The sequence below is a fragment of the Panthera leo genome, chromosome B4, assembly GCF_018350215.1.
Source record: "Panthera leo isolate Ple1 chromosome B4, P.leo_Ple1_pat1.1, whole genome shotgun sequence".
Classification (NCBI taxonomy): domain Eukaryota; kingdom Metazoa; phylum Chordata; class Mammalia; order Carnivora; family Felidae; genus Panthera; species Panthera leo.
Window position 1 is genome coordinate 26,565,575 of NC_056685.1, and position 23,011 is coordinate 26,588,585.

The following is a 23,011-nucleotide window of genomic DNA, read 5'->3' on the forward strand; positions in this document are numbered from 1 at the left end:
ATACAATTTTGCATTCCACCAGTGAAGAATGAGACTTCTCACTGACCCACAGCCTCATTGTCTTTGCGGATTGTCTGTTTGATTGATTTTAGTTATTCTAAGAGACGTGAAGCGGTATTTCATTTTGGTTTTAGTTTCCATTTCCCTAATGGCAAAAGATGTTAACCATCTTTTACATGCTTATTGGCCATCTTCATGTTTTCTCTGATGAAATGTCTGTTCAGATCACTTGCGCATTTTTCAGTCGGGTGTTGCTGATCTCGCTAAAAATATTTTATTAACGATAACAAGTTATAGCAAGACATTTTGGGCTTTTAATACAACTTTTAAGGGCTAATTTCACCTCTATCTCATCCTTTTTCAAATTTTAGTTCTGTCTATGTTTCTAATTCATGGAACATTAGTACAGAAGAACATGAGTGTGGGTTACAATTTGATATATACCTACTGGGGGGACGGGCTCAAGTTTCTTTATTGATGGGATTTGTGATAACGTTTGGAGACTGTTGCCTGAGAGAGGAGCTTGTGCTTGAAAGGGAAGCCCTGGCTGAGTTGAGCAGTGAGGAGGGCTGCTGTGGAGGAAGAAGAGAAAAGAAGAGTAAGGAAGGCCCAGAACGCAGTGATCACCCAAGTCCCAAGAAGTAGGATTCTAGAATCTCTAGGCAGTTGGGAACAAGAGTTAGGAACTCTTCTCTTGCTAAGGCTCTAAAGAAAGATTCTTGGTTGAAGACAGATCACTTTTGCCTTGTAAGAATCAGAAATGGTTTCACAGGGTGCAGGAAGCTCGTGTAAGCTGCCAGTCACCAACTGAGTAAGTAGAATAATGTTCCTTTCACAGAATCACCTAAGCACGATCGCTGCAGTGGGCACCAGGAATCTGCCTTTTTGATGAGACCTAAATTATTCCAGTGAAACCACCTGTCCCAAAGAACCAGTAAGAGCCACCTCTGGCTTGAAGGGCAGAGAACAGTGTGCTTGGGGCTACCACTTCTGTGAGGTCTTGTTTCATTTTGTTTTGTTGGTGACCAGTAAGATTCTAAGGGGACCCTTTCACGCAGGCGATAGAAACCAACTTAATATGTAAGCTCTGCATCATAAACCTCAGGTATCTCCCTCTCAGCGCCTAGCACAGAGCTCACTGTTGTACATAAGGGACCATTTCTGGAAGGGATCAGATGAGTATCTTAGACTTTGTGACCTATACGGTCTCTAACACAACCACTCAACCCTGCGAAAAGCAGCCATACACATTCTATTACCGAATGGGCATAGCTATGTTCCGATAAAACTTTATTTACAAAAGCAGGCCTGGGTTGCTGAGCCTTGCTATTCACCAGTATGTATTCTGTATACACCAGATGACCTTATTGCTTAGTTACTTTAAAGCCCCCATAGTGACTCTTCCTCTGGTCTTTCTGAATACTCAGCCCTGTTTTTAGCATCACCTTTCAATTGGAGAATGTAACTCTAGGAGAGGAAACTAATAGCTTTAGAAATCTCTAGGCAATGGCAGAAATTATGCTGGATGAAAATATGTATGAATATCAAGTTCAGTATCATAAATTTCACTCCACCCCCATCCCAGCAAGACTGCTGTATTTGGGGAAGACATTGCTTTGAGAGAGGAAGCACTTCTAGAAAACCAGTAGACAACAAGGCATGGAACTCTTGATCCTCCTCCCACTTTAAATAATTCAGTGGGGGTCTCTTTATGGCTTCTCTACTCCCACCACCAACACTTCCCTCCTCTTGTGATCCATGGTCAGCTGTCCCCTCTTGCTCAACAGTCAATACCAAGACTTTTAAGGGAACCTATGCAGCAGTGATGGAGGGGCTCAGAAAAACATTGGATTTGCAATATAACACTGATATTTTTGAAACAAGGCTCCCACATTTGGAAATGTATTAAGAGAATGGAAGAAAGATAAGATGTTAAATCTTCTTATTTCATTTATTTTATTTTATTTTTATTTTTTGAGAGAGAGAGAGCGAGAGAGAGAGAGCATGCATGCAAGTGGGGGAGAGGTAGAGGGAGAGGAGGGGAGAATCTCAAACAGGCTTCATGTTGAGAATCTCAAGCAGGCTCCCCCCAATGTAGGGCTCACTCTCATGACTATGAGATCATGACCTGAGTTGAAATCAAGAGTTGGGTGCTTAACTAATCGACCCACCCAAGCACCCATAAGTCTTATTTCAATAAAGCCCCGATTAATAAATCTTAAAAGTTGTCCTTGCAGACCCATGTATCTGCCAACTCTGGTTGAAACTGGGGTGTATGTTTCCACATACATAAGGAATGCTTAATTCTTTGTATTCTATTTTGGTCTATTGATAGAGTTAAAATGGGACTCCTGGAAATGGAATGCCCTCTGTGGTTTCTAACTGAGCCTCAACAAAGAAGGGCTTAGTTCTTTGCTGGTCTGATCCCAGAAACATAGCATTTACTTGAAAGTGACCATGAAGAAAAGTATTAAGGAAAGAGCCTGTACTCATTCCTTCCTTGTACTGTTTACTCCTGTACTTTGTTTTTTCCCCATGCTGCTCTGAAAGATCAAAAGAAACAGAAATTGGGGGGTGTGGGGGGTTGCTGGACAAAATGGGTGAAGGGGATGGGAGACACAGGCTTCCATTTATGGGATGAATAAGTCACAGGAATAAAAGACACAGCATAGGGAATATAGTCAATGATATTGCAAGAGCATTGTATGGTGACACTTGCGATGAGCATAATGTAATGTATAAACTTGTCAAATTACCATGTTGTACAGCCGAAACTAACGTAACACTGTATGTCAATTATACTCAAAAATTTTTTCAATTTAATAATTAAAATAAAGTAAAGTAAAATAAAAATAAAAGTACCAGGAAAATTCTAGGCAGAACCATCCACAACTGTGGCAGATTTGAAGATCTCCATGGCAACAGACTTATCTCAGAACTCAGGACAGAGCAAGATTTTTTGACGTGGTCTCCTGTCTTTGACAGGTTCTGCCTACAACAGACCTGGGGATGAAGGCTGCCAGCATCTTGGCCCTGATTGGCTGCCTGGTCACCGTCACTGAGTCCAAAGTCTACACTCGCTGTAAACTGGCAAAAATATTTTCAAGGGCTGGCCTGGACAATTACCAGGGCTTTAGCCTTGGAAACTGTGAGATTTCTTCCTTCCTGTTCTTTTTCTACTTTTGATCCCCCCCCCCCCCCACTGCCCGAGATATCAAAGTCTCCCCACACCTCCAGCCTTGGCTTGTCCCCAGCTCTTCCACGGTCTGCCCCACCAGGGACACCTGCTGGCTGTCCACATGTTCTTCTCAACCGCTGCTCTCTGGGGCTCCTGTCCTCCTCCCTGCCCCTCCTGTCCTCACCCTTGGAGTCCATCAGTCAGGGAAGGAGAAAACAACGCCACCCTTGCTGGCGCAGTAGGGGGAGGACCTGAGTTCCCATCTAGTCCAGGTGTAGCCACTGACAAGGTATGTGGCTTAGGGTGTGCTCCGTGGGTATACTACCTGCCCTGTCCTTCCCCAAGCTAGGTTGGGACCACAGCATTATTATAACACGTATAAAGAACTCTCCTCTAAGAGCAGTGTTGGAGGGGAAAACATACATTTACTGGCGTTCCTGGCTTTTTCCTCCTCTAGGGATATGCATGGCATACTATGAGAGCCACTACAACACGACGGCACAGACCCAGCTGGAGGATGGAAGCACTGACTACGGCATTTTCCAGATAAACAGCTTCACGTGGTGCAGACATGCGAAGCTACAGGAGAAGAACCACTGTCACGTCGCCTGCTCGGGTACGGTTTTGCTTTTCCAAAAATAACGTCCTGGGGGATAGAGGCAGGAAAGCTGATCATGGAACATCCACCCATTTTCTGTTTTAGCGGAGGTTTCGAGTTCAGATGTGCAAGTAGGTCTACACCATGCCAACAAATTATGGAACGGCTCCCCCTGGGTGACACTCAGAGTTCTGTGGCCTGCTTGCCCAACGAGGACTTATTCCTTCTAGGATGGTTTTCATGAAGCCATGTTGTTTCATGAAGTTATGAAGTTATGAAGTCATGAAGTTGTTTCATGAAGTTATGTTGTTTCATAACAACAGAGGGGTGGACAGATGACCTTACTATCCTTTCACGCATATGGACATGAAATATCTTCAACAGGAAGGAGAGAGTTGTTTGCCAACTGCTTTCCATGAGCAATTTGCTCGAAGTATGCATTTATGCTTATTTGTACAGAATGAGACCACTAAATACACTTTAAATTTCTTAAACAGTGGAAATTAAGCTAGAATTCACTCCGAGGGTGCTACTTCAATTGTTTAAAAAATATACATGTGCACCGAGTTGAGGCTGGCAGAAAGCATCAGACATGAAATCTGGTATTAGGACAAGTCATACACTTTATGAAGTTAAATGACTGTAACCAGGTGTTGGCTGAGTATGGTGGACTGCAGAGGACAAAGACGTTATGGATAAAGTCATGGAAAGTTTTGTAGACACAATGATATTTGATCTAAGACTTGGAAGATAAGTAAGATTTGGACATTCAGAGATGAGTCATTTCAGGTTAAGGGGACCATGAAAGCTAAAAGGTGCATGTGGGGAGGTTCGGTGCACGCACAGAGAGCAGTGAGACCTTTGTATTATCTAGAACAAAGGGAACATAAAGACAAATAACAGAACATGGGGTTGGAAAGGTTGATTACCACCTGGCTGTGAAGGGCCTTGGAGGCGAGGCTGAGACATGTGTACTGATCTCTGCCTGCAATCGGACATCAACAGAGGCCAGTTGTCTGAGCACTGCTCCAGAAGGATTAATCTGCAAACAGGGTGTGAGATAGGTTGAAGAAGAGACCGTTTAAGTGCCACTGCAGGTGTGGAGGGGAGAGAAAGATCTGAATGATGGTCATGGCTGGGAGTCATGGAGAATAACATGCAAGAGATACTCAACCAATCATCTCCACTCTACAACACAAGGGCAGGGGTTCATCTGTTTTGTTCACTGAGGTATCCTCATTGCCCAGAGTGGTACCTGGCCATAGTTTCGGGGTTCAATAGATATTCGTTAAATAAATGAATGGAAGAAATGAGAAGCAAGGGTGAAGACACGGAGTTATAAGATATTCTGTGGCGAACTCCTTAGAAGCAAAAAATAAACTTTTAATTTCCTTTTGACACTACTATGTGATCAGTACATATGTCTGAATGTATGAAAGATTGAACAATGTGTTAATTTTCTAGTAAATTGTCCCTACACCTACATTAAAACAGAATGCTCACTAACTCCTGAGGCAGAGCACACAATTGTCGATCAACTCTTAACTTAGAACATTCTTTTGATGAGCCAAAATCTACCTCCTTAAAGCTTTCTTCCATTAATTCTAGTTTTTCTTCTGGATTTATTCAAAATGAATTTGTTCAGCCTTATACATAGAAACTGATTTAAATGCTTGAAAATGACTAGTCGATATTTCTTGCCTTTAATTCCTTACCTTCTGGACTAAAACATTCAGTATCTTCACCTTCCTACGGGTGTGAATTTTAAACCCCTCCCCACCCACGGTCAATTTCATTAGCATCCCCAAGAGCTTGCCAATGGAGTCTTCCAGTTAAACCCAGCAACTAGACATGTACGTTTTTAAAAATTTATTTCTTTAAATTCAAGTTCGTTAGCATACCATGCAGTATTGGTTTCAGGAGTAGAACCCACGGACATGCACATTTTTAGAAGTTGAAAAGCAGGAGGACTAATTTAGTAATTAGAGAAATTTGAGTCCTAAACTGACAGTGGGAAAAGCCAAGAAGCAACCACAGAATCCTAAAAGGGCTCAGAAATCAGCAGGATCAGCTAATTCCGGAAACTCGAGCGAAGGTAGGTAGAAAATAGGAGGATCGATTGGAAGTCCAATTAAGGAGCAGCTAGACCATCAGATTTCCTTCCTGACTCTATTTAACTACTGACTTCTTCTCCCCAATCCTGGCAGAATACTGGAGCTTTCCCTTCTGGAGACAGCAAGTAAAACGTCCCTCAACTGAGGGAGCTCAACACCCTGTGAATGGGAGAGCTCCATACTGAAGACATGGGAGATTGAATTGAAGTTTCCATAGTCCCAGTCCCTTTCCTCCAGTTAGATCTCAGAATGATGGAAGCCAGAAGAGAAGATTCTGTTCTGGGGGATTCAGACAGATGAAAAGGAAATAACTGAAGATTCTGAGTGGGACCTCTCCATGAACAAAACTAGCCAGAATTCCCTATAGTGAGATACATAGTTGAAAATCTCAGTGTCTGTGTACAGAATTCCCAATCAGCTTTTTAGTCCCTCTTTCTTAAATAAGTGCAGATAACCGAAGATCACCAGACATCATTGAAGCATCATTGACGTGAAAGAATAAGACAAAGTAAAACAAAACAAAAACAAAACGGAAAAAAACAAAATCAGATAAAAGTAACTTGTTGAAAGCAGAGATGATACAGAGACGTGAAAATTTCAAATGAAAAAGGAAACTATCATTAATATCTCCATATAGATAAACATGTCAGTCATATCAATGAAACAAGAAAAGGATGCTTTCTTTTATAAAAACAAAAGAAACATTTAGAGAACAAGAGCCCCTGGAAATTTAAAGTATGATCGCAGACATGGAAACCTCCATAGATAAGTTGGAAGATAAGATTAAGGAACTCCCTCTAAAGCAGAATGAAGAAGAAAGAGACATATGGAAAATAGGGGAAGTAAGGATAAGAAAAATAAATGGATCTGAGTAATACAAGTTTCAGCAGGATAAGAAGGGGAACAGTAGATAGAGTGACATCTTTCAAAAATATTTCCAGGACAGGAAGGCACGCATCTCCAATTTATAAGGTTCATCACGGAAGGAGTACAGTCAATTAACATAGATTCACATTAAGGCACAGCCTCATGAAATTTCAGAAAACCGGAGAGTATTAGAATACACTATCGTCTTCAAAGAGAGAGAAACATGTTCCCTACAGAAGATCAAGCATCAGAGTGGCATCCAACTTCTCAATATCAACGCTGGGAAGCTAGACGAAAATAGAGTCCTGTCTTTAAAATCTTCAAGAAAAGCTATTTCCAAGTATTGAAGCAAGGGATTCGAAACAGCAAACCATTACTAACTCCTGGCCCAAGGGGAAATGGAGAGACAGCCGTGACCCACACCCAGGTACAGGGTCCATATGGCGAAGGCTACCTTGTAGGAGCTGTGACCTTCCATCAATGGACACAGTTTGTTCTTGGTGACTGGACAGAAAAAAAAACCTAAGGAAACGTATATATCCCAACTTCACTGTCCTTTTCCCTTGCAATCTCCTGCTGGTGTTCACCGTTCAACTCTGAAGTCAGAGGAGGGGGCGGGCGGAGGGGGGGTGTCTACTGATGTCATCCATGTAGATCAGTCTCTTAGTGCACAGAAAAGGTGTTCCACCAAACGGACAAGGTAAACCAAGAAATAGGAAGACACAGATCCACAAAACAAGACATTTCAATAAAGGAGAGAGCCAAAGGGAAGGCCCAAGATGACTATAAGGGATGATCCCAGGATGAATTTTTACACTTGATTTCTAAAATGATTCTATTGCAGTAGTCTATATGGTTTCAAACCTTTAAAATGATTTGAACCTTATTTGTGACATAGATCTATGGTCACCATACAGCATATAATTAGGGCAAATGTGCATTTGAAAAAATTATGTGTATTCTACAGTTGCTAGGTGGATATTCTATACTATATATATATATATATATATATATATATATATATAAGCATCTATACTATATGTATATTTTATAATTATCTATAAGTATATTATATACTTATTTTCTTACTTATTCTATCAAGTAATGAGAAAGATGTATTGAAATCTCCAACTATAAAATTACAATTTGCATAGTTCTTCTTTCAGATTTGTCCATTTTTGAAGCTCTGTTATTAGATACATACATATTGAGGACTGTTAAATCTTCCTAATTAGTTGACCCTTTTATCATTAGTGCCAATGCCCCTCCTTAACTCTGATAATATTTCTTATCCCCAAATCTACTTTACCTGATAGTACTATAGTGATTCAGTTTTCTTTGCACAATATATTTCTTTCCATTCTGTTACTTAAAAAATTTTTTTAATGTTTATTTAATTTTGAGAAAGAGAGAGAGAGAGAGCACAAGCAGGGGAGGGCAGAGAGAGAGAAGACACAGAATCTGAAGCAGGCTCCAGGCTCCGAGCTATCAGCACAGAGCCCGATGCGGGGCTCAAACTCACAAACAGAGAGATCATGACCTGAGCTGAAAGTCAGACATTCAACCAACTGAGCCACCGAGGCTCCCCACCATTTTTTTACTTTTCACTTATCTACATCTTTATATTTACTGTGAATTTCTTACAGACCGCACATAGTTAGGTGTTGCTTTTATATCCGGTCCAACAGTTTCTGCTTTTTGTTAAGAATTTTTAGACCAGGGGGGCGCCTGGGTGTTTCATTCGGTTAAGTGTCTGACTTCGGCTCAGGTCATGATCTCACAGTTTGTGAGTTCAAGCCCCACATCGGGTTCTGGGCTGTCAGCTCAGAGCCTGGAGCCTGCTTCGGATTCTGTGTCTCCCTCTCTCTCTGCCCTTCCCCCACCCCCCTTCTCTCTCTCTCTGTGAAAAATGAATAAAACATTAAAAAAATTTTTTTAACAAAAAAAAAGAATTTTTAGACCAGAGGTCAGCAAACTCTATTTTCTTTCTTTCTTTCTTTCTTTCTTTCTTTCTTTCTTTCTTTCTTTCTTTCTTTCTCTCAGTGTGGTTTATTTTTTTAACATTTTTAAAAATTTAAATCCAAGTTAACATGTAGTATAATAATGATTTCAGGAATAGAATTTAGTGATTCATCATTTATATATAACACCCAGTGCTCACCCCAACAAGTGCCCTCCTTAATGCCCATTGCCCATTTAGCCCATCCCCTCACCCAACACCCACCAGCAACCCTCAGTTTGTTCTCTGTATTTAAGAGTCTCTTATGGTTTGTCTTCCTCTTTGTTTATATCTTATTTTTACTTCCTTTCCCCTACGTTCATCTGTTTTGTTTCTTGAATTCCACCCGTGAGTGAAATCATATGATATTTGTCTTTCTCTGACTGACTTATTTAGCTTGGCATAACACACCCTAGTTCCATCCACACTGTTGCAAATGGCAGGATTTCATTCTTTTTGATCACCGAGTAATATTCCCTTCTTTTCCACATCTTCTTTATCCATTTGTCAGTCGATGGACATCTGGGCTCTTTCCATACTTGGGCTATTGTCGACAGTGCCAGCAAATTGTTTTTTTAAAGGGCCAGATAGTAAATTTTTTAGCGTTGTGTACAGTCTCAGTTGGAACTTTCGACTCTCCGTGTAACGCAAAAGCAGTCATAGAGAAGATGCGAATGAGTAAGCGTGGCTGGGTTCCCATAAAACTTTATTTACAAAAACAGAGCACAGGCCTGTGGGCCAGTTTGCTGGACGTTAGATCATTTATAGCCAATGTGATCACTTACACGGTTACTTTAAAATCCACTGTCTTGGGTTTTTTTGTTTGTTTTCTCTTAGTGCCATCTAGTTCGGGTTCGTTTTTTTCTGCCTTCTTTTGGATTATTGGATATTTTTCAGTACTCTCTTTCCTCCATTGGCTTGTTAGCTGCACTTCTGTTTTATTTACAGCGGTTACTCTAGGGTTTACAACATGCATCATCTCACATTCTACCTTCAAATAACATTATACTCATGTATAATACACGAGTCTTATAACTATATACGTATTTCCCCATCCCATCCTTTATGCTATGTTGCCCTGCACCTTACTTCAACGTGTTATAAGTCATTGCATTTTTGTCTCATGCATTTTTGCCTGAAGCAATTATCTTTTAAGTAAATTGTTTAACTGAGGAAAAGGGTCTCTTTATATTTGCCACACATTTACCATCTCCAACTCTCCTCACTCCTTTCGTGGAATTCATTTGGGTAGGCAGTTAAGCGATATCATTTTCCTCCAGCCTAAAGAATATCCTTCAGTATTTTTTTTTAGAGTGGAGGTCTACTAAAAAGCATTTTCTCAGCTTTTATCTGCCTGAAAATGTCTATATTTCTTTTTTTTTTTTTTTTGAGGGCTATTTGCTCTCTATATAAAATTCTAAGCTGGAGGCTATTTTTCTCTAAATGTGTTAAAGATATCCTTTCGTCTTCTGGCTTATTTTCTTTTTTTTGAGAAACTGGTGTTCTTCTGATTTGCATCCCCAGGGTGTAATGTCTCTTTTTATTCTCTACCTGCATTTAAGTTTTCTTTATAATGCCCAATTTTCAGCAACGTGATCACGAAGTCTGTTTTCTTATGTTTATCTTACTTGATATTCATTAACATTTTGGATCCCTGGGTTTATAATTTTCATCTTTTCTCCTTTGAAAATTCTAATGACACATGCGTTAGATCACTTGATATTGTCCCATAGGTCACCGACGCTCTTCCTTTTTTTCTGTCTTTTCCCCTTCCTGTGTTTTATTTTCAATAGTTTCCATTGCTATATCTTCACATTCTCTGTTCTTTTTTCTGAAGTGCCTAATCTATTAAATTCATTAATTGAATTTTTCATTTCCGATATTGTATATTTTCAGTGCTGGGTGATCAGCTTATGTATTTCATTTCCCTCATTTTATTCATGTTTTTGTTTAAGTCCTTGATATCAATAAGCATATTTATAAATTATTTTACATTCCTTGCCTGGCAATTCAATAAGCTGTGCCATTTCTGGGTCTTAACATTGACTGCTCTTTCCCCTGGTTGTGGGTCACATTCTTATACCTCTTTGCACATATAATAACATTTTGTTGGATACTAAACATAGTATGTATTACATTTTTAAGTGTCTCAATTATGTTGTCAAGGTCCTTTAAGGACTATTGGATTTCACCTTGGCAAGTCCTTAATTCTGATCGGCTTGACCCTGTTAATACTTGCTTTTAAATTGTGGTAAGGAAGTTCGCTAGTAGTATTTATGGTAGGGCTAATTTAACCCAACTACGAAGGCATAGCTTTTCTAGTGTCTTTTGAATGTCCAGGGGTTCACCAAGATCTCTTCCCTCTGACTACTCAGAAAACAAATGTCTCCCAGCCCTGGGTGAGCTCTGTAATTGTACAGGTCCCTGGTAATCGTTTTCTAACTAGCTTCGTGGAGTTTTACCCCTTGAGAACCCAGTTAAGCTTTCGGTCAAAAACTCAGTGGAATATCTATGCAGATCTCTGGTGTTCTCCTTCTGGGTGGCCCCTTCTTCTCAGATTCTCTTCTCCACAAATTCCACTTGCCTTGGCCTCTTATCTCTGTCTCCTCCACTTAAACTGCCATCTCCTGCCTGGGTTTTACCTTTCTTGCTTGAACAGTGCCTCTGGGCAGAAACTCATGGCAATCATAAGACTCTCCTCATTTGGTTTCTATCTTTCAAGGGTCACGATCCTGCATTGCTTGCTGTCTAATGTCTGAAAATAATGTTTTCATGTATTTGTGTAGTTTTCTAGCTGTTTACAGTGGGAGAGAAAATCTGTGACTCCATCACGACCATGCTTGACTTTACTTTCAGTTGACTAATTTAATATTGTTCAATTTAGTTTGAAATAAGGAAGTCTGGGGCAAACGTATATCTGCAAGGCAATCTTGAATGCTAGGAAATGAAAATGTCGGACTGTTCATGGTGAGAGGTGAAGGAACTCTCCTATCTGTTTTCTCATCATAAAGAGCATGGGATTTTCAGAGACAGCTTTAAAATAGAAAACAGGATGTTGGTTTTATATCCTAATCACCCCTTAGTAACTGGCTTCCCTCAGCCTCAGGCCAGAGAAGCTTTAATTATGGACGATGTTATTCTGTCCCACGTATTACAGAAGTAGGGACATTTGTCATGGGAACTGGGAAACAAGTTAGCATTGGGGTATCTTTACAAGAAACATTACATTTCATAAATGTACGGTTCATATGTACCTCCTGCCCATCTTCCAAAGCTATACCGTCTCCTCACACCCATACCAAATTGTGTTTCCAGAATTCCTGCCTACCTTCCCCAAACTATTTAGACAGAATATTTGTATATATACGTATGTATAAATATAAACATATATATGTGTATGCACACACATAATAATAAAATATCAATCTTTATTTTCCTCTAATAGCACAGACCTCTTTAAAATGAGAGATGTTTAAGGGGGGAAAAAAAGGGTGACTTTTGTCTCTCGTATCTAGTCTCGTCTACCTATATTAATCTCTATTTCTCATCAGCCTGGTATCTGAGTTGGCCTTTGTCACTTCAGAGAGGGGAAGGAGATTTAAATTGTAGGCGTGGTAGTGATATTTTAGTTGGAAGGCAGAAGGATGCTGGGGAGAGACAGACAGACTTTATAGCAGAACCAACTTACCTGAAAATAAGTTATTCTTTTTTGTAGATTGTTGCCATTTTCTGTTGTTGGATGTGGGAGAATAAACTATTCAGCTGAATAATGCTTTGCTGTTCAACAGAACCCTTTGACTGGACAGACTTGTCTATTTAAAGTAAATTGAGCAGAAGCAATTCTTGGCATGGATCCTTGTAAACACTTGCTCTCTTGACTCGTTTCTGCCCCTCTGCTGCCCCTCTGTGGTGGTTTCCTTGTGTCTTCGCATCTCAGCCCATCAAGTTCGTGTTTCCCAGCCCCTGTCTTCCTCAACAAATTTTCCTGAGCAAATTCAAAGTCACGTCCGACTAGCACTTTGAAAACATCTCATTTAGGCAACATAAAGCTATTGCAAAATGGGAGACTGACAAACTTTACAAGGTCTCCACCACGTGGTTCTGCAGCAGCTAATCTCCAGCCAGTGACTGGAGCTACCAATGGCTGCCAATGGCTACACAGCATCTCCAGCCAAGCAAACTGCCTTACCCCCAAACACAAGCCTTCCACTTTGTGTTCCAGTCCTGTCTTCCCGCGTGTTCCGGTCCTGGCATAATAGAATACTCTCTACTTCTTGCCCACTATGTATAATTTATGTCCTTCCCACCCCTCGAGGCCCCACCGAACTCACTTCTCTTAGGAAACAGTCTCCAACCACTTCCTAATACAAACCCCACAATATCTCAGCACTTATCAAGAATTTATACACACAGGGGCACCTGGGTGGCTCAGTCATTTAAGCATCCGACTCTTGATTTCAGCTCAGATCCTGATCTCTAGGTTCATGGGATAGAGTTCTGAGTTGGTCTCTGTGCTGATAGCATGGACCCTGCCTGGGATTCTCCCTCTCTCTCTCTCTCTCTCTCTCTCTCTCTCTCTGCTCTTCCCCAACTCATGCATGCATACACACATACACACGTGCTCTCTTTCTCTCTCTTTCAATAAATAAACATTAAAAAAATAATTATGCACACAAAATAAAGTGTTTCTATGTAATTGGAATGTGTATCAGATACCAAGAATTTAAGTTTGGATAATCTCCTAATAAATAATTACTTGAAAAATTAATAGAGTATTTATATTTTTATTATCAACTTCATTAGCATATAGTCTTATAAGCAGAAATCTTTGCTTAAGTGGCCATGTTGGAAGGAAGCAGGGGAGACAACAGAATTTAAGCCCTAGGTTTGAATGCAGACTCATTTACTGGGTGTAGACCTCAGTTTAATGGGTTAATAATGGTACTCACCCACATGGTTGTTCCAAGTCCTAACAGAGATAATACATGAAGGGACTTAACATGAGCCTGACCAGAGTATTTTTTCTATAAAGGCAGGTGTTAGTAACAGTAATTGATATTCTAACTATTCATCTCTCTAGAAACAAGGTGCATATAAGCTAACAAAGCTTTAATTTTCACTGTGTATCAAAGGATGACTTTGAATATATTGTCCCAATTTTTCATCACTTATAGCTCATATTTTTCATTCGTTTTCTCTTGTTTAGCAGAATTTTGTTTTAAATTTAAAAACCACCACATTTGGGTGAATTTGCTTAAAGCAATCTATCATTACCTATATCTTCTGGTTTAGCTTATCTGAGAAAGCAACTTAATTAGCAACTAAGTTGGCATACTCAAGAAAAACACCATTTTCAACTGAGTTTACAAAATAATTTTGTGTTTTAGCGATCCCTTTGATCGCAATATGATTCTTTTTTGTTATATTTTTCTGAAAATAAAAATAATGCATTTCTACTGTAAAAAAATTAGAAACATGCAGAGAAGATTTAAAGCATTGGTGATGCCACAATTTAGAGCTAAACCTTCAAATACTAGTGGCTATGACTATCTTTTTATTTTCTCTCTAAACCGGTGCTGTCCAATCGTACTTTCTGTGACAACGGAAATGTTTTCTGGGCTATCCAATATGAGAACGACTAGCCACAACAAAGACGTTATAAAGCATCTGAAATGTAGTGAGAGCACCTGACGAACTGAAGTTCTGATTGTATAAATTCATTTAGATTTAAATAGCCCCATATAGCTAATGTCTACCAAATTGAATGGTGTAGCTCTAGGTGGATCTTTTTACAATCCTGAGAACTTCATATTGGGAGCATGTCCCACTATTATGAAACCACGTCAACCCGTGATTTTAAATGGCACCTTATTCCATTCTGTGGAGGTATTATTATTAATGTGAACATCCCTAATTATGAGGCAATTAGATCTCTTACGCTTGAAAATCAATTTCCTCTTACACACTAAGCTGCAATAAACTACTCTGTAAATAAATCTTTGTCTCGGGTCGTAATGAATTCCTTAAGATAGGCCCAGAAAGAGAAATTGCTAGCTGAAAGGATAAGACCACTTTAAGGCTCTTGACACATGCTGTTCAATTGTTTTCCTGAAAAGCTGAACCCGTTATATTCTCACCAGGAAGTACGGAAGAGTGCCTATTTCATCGCACCCTCGTCAACACGCAGTATTACCCCATTCTTTCAAGATCTTTGCTTAATTGATAAATAAAAACGCCATCTAATGGCTCTGGCTTTTATGTCTTGGATCAGTGGTTGTGATGGGCAGGGAGATGGACGGCCCAGATTCCCCTTGAAGGGATGATGTCTGGCTTCTGCGACATCTGCGCATTTGCAGACGTCTACCCGGTACCTCCTTTAGGGTCTGTCTTAACCGCAGAGGACTGTCTGATCTCACACTGTGCCCCTCTGCAGCAGTCCACACCCAGGGACTGAGTGATGTAGAGGCCTAAGGACGTAGCCATTTGGGGAAACCTGAGTGGCTCACTGGCTCAGGTCGTGATCTCATGGTTCACGGGATAGACCCCTGTGTTCAGTAAGGAATGCTAAGAGCGAGGAGCGCTCTTGGGATCCTCTCTCTCCTCTCTCTGCCCTTCCCTGTGCATGCATGCACATGTACACTCGCTGTCTCTCAAAATAAGTAAATAAACGTTTAAAAAAAAAAAAAAGACTTAGCTATTTGGGCACAACTTGGCCAACTTCGGTGAGCCTGCATCACAACTGAATATCTCCATCGACCCAGTCCGGCTTCTGCCCTCTTCCTTCCACAGATGTGGATACGTGTTGGCATCCCAAACCCGTCTCTGCATTTGCTTCTGAAGAACCCGCCATGCAACAGAAGTGATGCTAGACTTTATACTTTTTGCCTTTTTCTGTCATGTTTGCATTGAGGATTTTGAGCCCACTTCTGGACAAGCAGGAGAGAATGCAGATACCAATGATTTCATTTGCAATCAAAAGATTCCTTATGTCTGAAAGCCATAGAAAAAATAATAAAGACCAATGTATTTGACATAAAAAACTTGCCTATGATAAACACCTTGGGTAGAACTTGCTTTTAATGCACAAACTGCAAAGTTAAATGGACAAGGTTCATATTTACCTATAAGGAGATTGCATGTGTCAAAGTAACCCAAGTAGAGAAAACCTTGTACTCACTGTGCCTCTTACTTGTGTGTTTCTTCAGGACACAGAAAACATTCTCCTACTGTGTCTTTTTTTAAAAAAAAAATTATTTTAGGGGCGCCTGGGTGGCTCAGTCGGTTAGGCGGCCAACTTTGGCTCAGGTCATGATCTCGCGGTCCATGAGTTCGAGCCCTGCGTTGGGCTCTGTGCTGACAGCTCAGAGCCTGGAGCCTGTTTCAGATTCTGTGTCTCCCTCTCTCTGACCCTCCCCCGTTCATGCTCTGTCTCTCTCTGTCTCAAAAATAAATAAACGTTAAAAAAAATTTTAAAAAATTATTTTAGAGAGAGAGCATGTGCATGAGGGAAAGGGAGGGACAGAGAGAGAGAGAGAGTCTTAAGCATCTGAGCATGGAGCTCGATGCCCGATGTGGGGTTCATTCCCATGACCCTAGGATGGTGACCTGACCTGAAATCAAGAGTCAGATGCTCAAGGGCCAGGCACCACCTACCGTGTCTTTTCTAAACATTTCCAAAAACCCTTCAGGACTAAAACTTCAAAAAGTCAAGATATTCTACTCTAGAAATTTAAAAAAAAAATTCTTTGATTTGTGAAGAAGCTCAACAAAAATAAGAATGCATCTCAGAGTTCTTCCTACCCTCCCGTTCCAAAAAATAGTGACTGGGGGCTCCCCTCAAATAACAGTCTCAGCTAATACTGTACTCCTCTCTTTCACAGCCTTGCTCACTGACGACCTCACAGATGCGATTATCTGTGCCAAGAAAATTGCTAAAGAGACAGAAGGGATGAACTATTGGTAAGAGTCTCCTTGGAAGACTTGGACCGACCAGGGCAAAAAAACGACCGTGTGTCCATTCATCACGGCTGCAGCGGGCACTGACAAACTCCCCTTTGCAGAATGGTCCAATGATTTTAATGTGACCTTGTCTATACCCTCCCCCATGAGTGTGTGGGTGTACCGTGAACACCGTGAAAGGGGTTTCTACGGGGAGGAGAGACGTTATGAGTCATGGCGATGTGTGATCGTCTTTCACATTAAGATGGTCCAAACAGTGGAACAACAGATATTTTCGAATGTGAATTACTGGTGAAGGCAATACACCAGAGGGAAAAAGCTTGAGCTTGTTCAACTTTTGGATATAGTTTTGGAGAGCTAGAGCAACATTTTGTGGGGAGAGAGAACAGGAAGCAGCGAGAGAAGAATAACCACGTCAGCCATACCCTAGATTAGCTGGAAACAGCCCTAGGATTGTGCAGAGACATGGTTTCTGGTGCTCACTGTCAATTTCTGAGGCTGGGTGTCTTGTGAACATTGCTAACCAGGTCACCCACCTGGGGAACCTGAATTTTCAGAGGTGGAGGTGTTTAACTAAATGACCCATCCTTATGCAAGTTGTTTACCTGTTGCTGAGGCTAATAAGGACTAGGAGAAAATCAAGAAGGGAGAAGTCTTAACAAGGCACAGGGACAGAGTCCTTGGATCTCAGAAATGAATAAAACTAAGTCCTGGGTGCTGCTGGTTGTTTTGGTTAATTACCTATGATTTTGAACCTGAGAATATTTGGACTGTCATGCTTCTTTCTGTTCTTCCTGCTTCCCTGTCCTCCTCAGGCAAGGCTGGAAGAAACACTGCGAGGGCAAAGACCTGTCTGAATGGAAAAAAGGATGTGAGGTCTCCTGAACCGGAACCGGACCCAGGACGCTCTGCAACAAGTCCCTAGGATTTGTAGTATGTCAAAATGCTGGTATCACCTTGTCCCCCTTCCTCTTGATGTTCCTTCTCAAAGTTGGAGAGGGAAAACTAAGTTATCATTTTAAGGAAATAAATATTTCCACTTAAGTATCTTTACCTCACCCAGACTCCATGTCAGTGATGTCATAAAAGCACCCTGGTTAAGATTTGTAAAGTCACCTGCAAAATGTTCTGGCTCCAGGAGGAATGAAATTCTGCCATCATTATAAGGATTACTGGTTCCTGTGGCCCTGAGACAGCTTCTCATTTACAAAGAATACTCCCAGGTCATGGAGAACACTAGATGAATGACCATAGTTTGCTGACTTCTGTCCTGAAGCACTAGGTCACTCTTCTGGTCAGCAGACACACAGTCCTTCCTCAGCTTACCACTGCCAGAGAGAATGTTCTCTGCCCTCTAGGCAATCCTGACGGACACTCCAATGGAAATAAAGTGGTGAAGTGCAGCTCTCATCTCCAACGTTAGGAGAGTTCCCCATGTTGTTCCAACACCTATTCAAATGAAATCTATCAAATTCAAAACTATACTAACATCTCATGGTAAAATTGCTTCCAGCCTTAGACCTTTAGATTTTAGTACTTTGGTCAGGGAACTGGTGATGATCTGAAGGACGCTTCATTACATGTAACCCAGAGCTGAGGAGCTCAGACCCTCAAGAGCTATTCCCAGAAAGCCCTCTGCTCCAGGCAAGGATGGCCCGCTTGGCAGGCAAGCTTTGGTCTGCCGAGTTTTTTCTTGTCTGTTCTCCGTCCTGCCGGGGCAGAGGTGGTTGGGGCTGTGTGATCGTAACTTTACATGGGAAGCTCGAGTCGAATGCAATCTGACCTCAAGAATGCACTCAGTTAAGGTTTGTTGAAGAAATGGTTATGCCTATCGTTATTTTAAATAAGTTTCCCACTTACAAGAAAGCCCCCACTGGTCAGACTGATGAGTTTTGGGATAGCACCTAGCTGACCCATAAACACTCTCTAGTTGCCAACTGCCTAGGCTTTACCATAGGCCCATTTCACGGCCACTGGCTTCACTTGCAGGCATAGGCTTTAAAAAATCCAAACTGCTACTTGCCAAAAGAATATAAACGTCTCGTATGTGCTAAACAAACATAATTCAGTGACAATTTAACAGGCATTACAAACCAGGGGGGAGAAAGCTTTTGGATCCCGCGTAAGAATTGAAAAAGAATTCTGAAAGATGGCTGATGAAAATGTAAGAAATGTTGAATCCGTTTAGTTGCACGAAGTCAACAATTTGTGCTTCTAGAAGTTCATAAATATGCATCATTCTTTACTATTGTCCTGTTATCTGTTTGCTTTGCTGCCCCAATTCTTAGCCAAACCACCTTAATTACACCAGTAATACTGTGTTCATGACCCAAGCTGGCATGGGACTGGTGTTAGCTATGCAAACACGAGGGGAAAGATTACACAAACAAACAAAAAAAACCACTCAACTGAAAAAAAGGAGTGCATTGAAATTCCAAGTGGAGAGAGGTTGGCTGGCCCTACAATTTGATCCATCTTGTCACAAAACTCTTAAAATTTATAAGCATGTAATCCTACTATTTCTTTCCCTAAATGTTTTCTTTATTCAATATTTTCATAAAATTTTAGGATAAAAAAATGCATTGTCCTTGATAATTTCCCATAATTAATACTCTCAGAAATTCAAAAAGAAAATATTGCCCCCATTCCTGAGTTATCGTTATTTAACAAAGGTATATTGAAACAACAACAGAAATTTATATTCCCTTGTGCAGTTTCCAAGATATTTGGAAATAGATTTTCAGTTTCTCTTCACGACCAGCTTATCAGTAGCTTACCAGACATACTGAGTGGACAGTTGGATATCGGGGTTTGGACAACTGCTGAGGTAGATACGTTCTTTTTTTTGGTGTGGGGGACCCAGCTCTACCTGATTCTTGGGATCCCTCCTCCCCCAACATCTGTCCCTATGTATCTCACCTCATTCTGTCATTCCTCAACGCTTTCTGTCCAGTTCACCATTTTTTTCTTGATGACTCCTGAACCCATAGACCATTTCCCCTTGGATGTCTTGGCTCTTGGTTTTCCCCCAAACCAGAAGATTGTACCACTTCCCTACAGCCTCTTCAAGCCCTGCCCAGCCTACAGGAAGCCTCTCTAGTCCTTCCGTCTCTTAACAGTCTTTTCTCTATGGTCCTTCCCACTGAACACATGCGGGGTCATAGAAGGAATACAAACAAGACCTTGTTATTTGGAATATTTTTATTTTCAAATCGGGTTCACAGCTAATATTTCAAATGCACCTCACACTACCTTGGGGCACAGCGTAACATAATCTTCACTTTACAGTGAAGACACTGAATTATATAGAAAGGGTGACTGTCCCCCTGAGACCCACAGTGCCACAGTGGGAAATCCAGGGCAACTCTGATGCTCTATAGGAATCTTCTGAACCCAGTGAAAGAATAGTAGCCTACTTTCTTCAGGGATAGGGAGTGCCTGAGCCCCTCAACGGTGTTCATCACCCACCTCTTTGTGTACCCCAATATAGCACAAACATTAGCCAGCCCCAAAAATATCTAGAAGAAAAGACTAGGAAATGCTCACACCCAAAATTTAATCTAAGTCAATTTAAAGAAATAAAGTCTTCATTAGGAGACCAAGAAAGATTTCCTCTGTCCTCCCAAAATCGATGGCGAGCGGTCTAGACTTCTAAAACTTGAGACAAGAAACACGTATTGCTTTTTCCAACAAAAAATTTACGATTTGAAATCTAAAACATGAAAATTATTTCTTCCAGTGGCCATTTCTTTTAAATGGCCAACTCCAAGCCCACTCCCCCAGAGTCAGCCTCTACATTTTCTCTGCGGTGCCACTAGACGGAAGAGTAAACATGGCCAAGGAAGCACTCTGGTCATGACCATCATCCAGGGCAGCCACTCCACGGAGCATCAAGCTGCTGGAAGTTTCTTAGACGCAATGGGCAGGGGATGACAATTCTCTCTGCTGGTTTGCACAGGAGCCTCTTCCCTGGGGGAGCTTAGGATCCAGGAGGAAACCTGACTGTAGCAGAATCCTCTGGATCACCACAGGTCCCCCTTAGGGACCTCAGGCAGCTACACAGCACTGTGACTCAGACAGGTGACTCTGTCTCTGCCTCCTTTTCCTTCCCCCTTATCCAGTTGGTTCACAGTGAAGAATGGGAGAGGGACGCTCAGAAACCGTCCTCCATCACAGACACAGCAAGCACATCTGTTTAATCTGATCCTTCTGGAACAGCACAAAGGGGGGAAACAGAAGGTCAGAAGCTAATACACAGTCTCACAGAAGAGGGGAAGGGAGAAGAAAGACAAAGACGATATTTTCTTACGTGAGCCTGCAATTCAAACAACATTTGCCACTGGGGGCTCCTTACTGGTGTTCAGGCCAAACCCCACCCGGCAAACGGAGCTAGGGGCGTTTCCCTGGCCTTGGTGTTGGTCGCGTTATCAGCTGGGCTCCGCTCATAACAAGAATACATATTCATTGTGCAACATACAGAAAATATTTTTCAAAATGATCAAAATATCCTCACCAGTCAACGATAACCACTATGAATACTTTTGGCTTTTCTTCCCTGTTTTTTTTTTCTTTCTATTTTTTACAGAGTTGGAAGCAGTTTTAATTTTGTAAGCCGATCTTTTCACTCCACATACCACACGATTTCCCCCCAATTAATGTTTTCTAAAATACAGCGCCTATGAGCAACAGCACTCAGTTGCTGCTTCTGTACTCTTTCCTCTCTTGGTGTGTAGTTGGCTTAACCAGCAACATTTGCAGGCCTGGGACTCTAGACCCGAAGTTCTGGAAAGGGCTCTTTCTTTTCTCACCGCTTATGCTCCTTCCGGACTTCACCAAAAGCCCTCAGTACGTGATTTGTTTTTTTTAATGTTTATTTATTTATTTATTTTGAGAGAGAGAGGGAGGGAGGGAGGGAGGGAGGGGCAGAGAGACAGAGGGAGAAAGAAAGAATCCCAAGCAGGCTCTGCACTGCTAATGCAGAGCCCAACCCGGGGCTCGATCCCTTGAACCGTGGGATCATGACCCGAGCAGAAATCAGGAGTCAAAACGCTCAGCTAGCTGAGCCATCCAGGAGCCCCCGTGTACACGATTTTTATGGGACCTATCTCTCCATGGACTTCTTGGCTGCCTGGGGAGAACCTCACTTGAGGCTAGAAATGGGAGATTGAGCCGCGCTTTCCAATCAGGACCCATCATCTGCCACTTGGTCCAACGTTGAGAGAAAAAAAAAAAAATGAAAGTCCATACTGTCTTGACAAATCCAAAGCGTGTGATTACCATGCTGTTTCACTTCCTATAAAATGGGAAGAACATATTTGCCACACACAGTTGAGGCGAGGATTAGCAATTAGCAACAGCATCAGAAGCCCATGGCACCAATCAGGCTTTTAGAAAGAATTGGTTACTATTATTCTACGTCTACATTTTTCTTTGTTCGGTATGTTTATTATTTAACAGGTGATTTTTTTTTTTTTTTAGTTTTTTAACGTTCATTTATTTTTGAGAGAGAGACAGACAGAGTGCAAGCAGGGGAGGGGCAGAGAGAGAGGGAGTCACAGTATCCGAAGCAGGCTCCAGGCTCTGAGCTGTCAGCACAGAGCCCGACGTGGGGCTCGAACTCACAGACTGTGAGATCCTGACCTGAGCCGAAGTCGGACGCTTAACCGACTGAGCCACCCCGGAGCCCCTAACAGGTGATTTCTAACAGGTACTGCAGACACTTTAATAGGATGAATTACATTTTGTGGAAAATAATGACATTTCCAAAAAGGGAAGGGGGAGATCTTTCCTGAAAGAAGCTGCCAATAAAACCTTGGCTAACTTTGTTTTACTAGGTCCCTGCAGCTGAGGTTTTCAAGCTACAGGGTAAAAAGTTAAAAGCTCTCTGGATTCCCCTGCCTGCTTGCTACCACACCCCCACTGGCAACATAATTCTTGGTGAGGAAGAAAAAATAAATCTATCGTAGCCTTGAAAAGCATTCATGCAAAATAAAGCCCAGATTCATAAGTAATCGGACTTCTGCATCACTTTTCAAAACAGTATCCCGTTACGAGCTAAAGCAAACAGAGTGGTTTCAGCCCTGAGAACTGACAGGCAGTGCAGAGGGCAGATTGGAAAAGATTAAATATTTGTGCAAAAACGCCACATCCCCCTTCACAAAGAGCCGCCTTAGTCTGGAATAAAAGGAAATGCAAACTCAGGGGAAGGGGATACAGGAACTGAGAAGAGAGTCTTATCTTTCCAGAGGAAGGGTTGGTTTGGGAGGAGTTGGGCAAGGGGCGAGGGGCAGAAAGGA

General features: G+C 41.5%; 1 protein-coding gene across 1 annotated transcript; it reads left to right on the forward strand.

Annotated features, from left to right (window-relative positions):
* The first annotated feature begins 685 nt into the window (after positions 1–685).
* On the forward strand, positions 686–17,773 carry LYZL1 (lysozyme like 1). The gene is made up of 5 exons (XM_042948378.1): positions 686–811; positions 2,986–3,148; positions 3,636–3,794; positions 16,637–16,715; positions 17,531–17,773. The coding sequence occupies exons 2-5, from the start codon at positions 3,010–3,012 to the stop codon at positions 17,598–17,600; spliced, it is 447 nt and encodes a 148-aa protein (XP_042804312.1). The 5' UTR covers positions 686–811; positions 2,986–3,009; the 3' UTR covers positions 17,601–17,773.
* Positions 17,774–23,011: the final 5,238 nt, after the last annotated feature.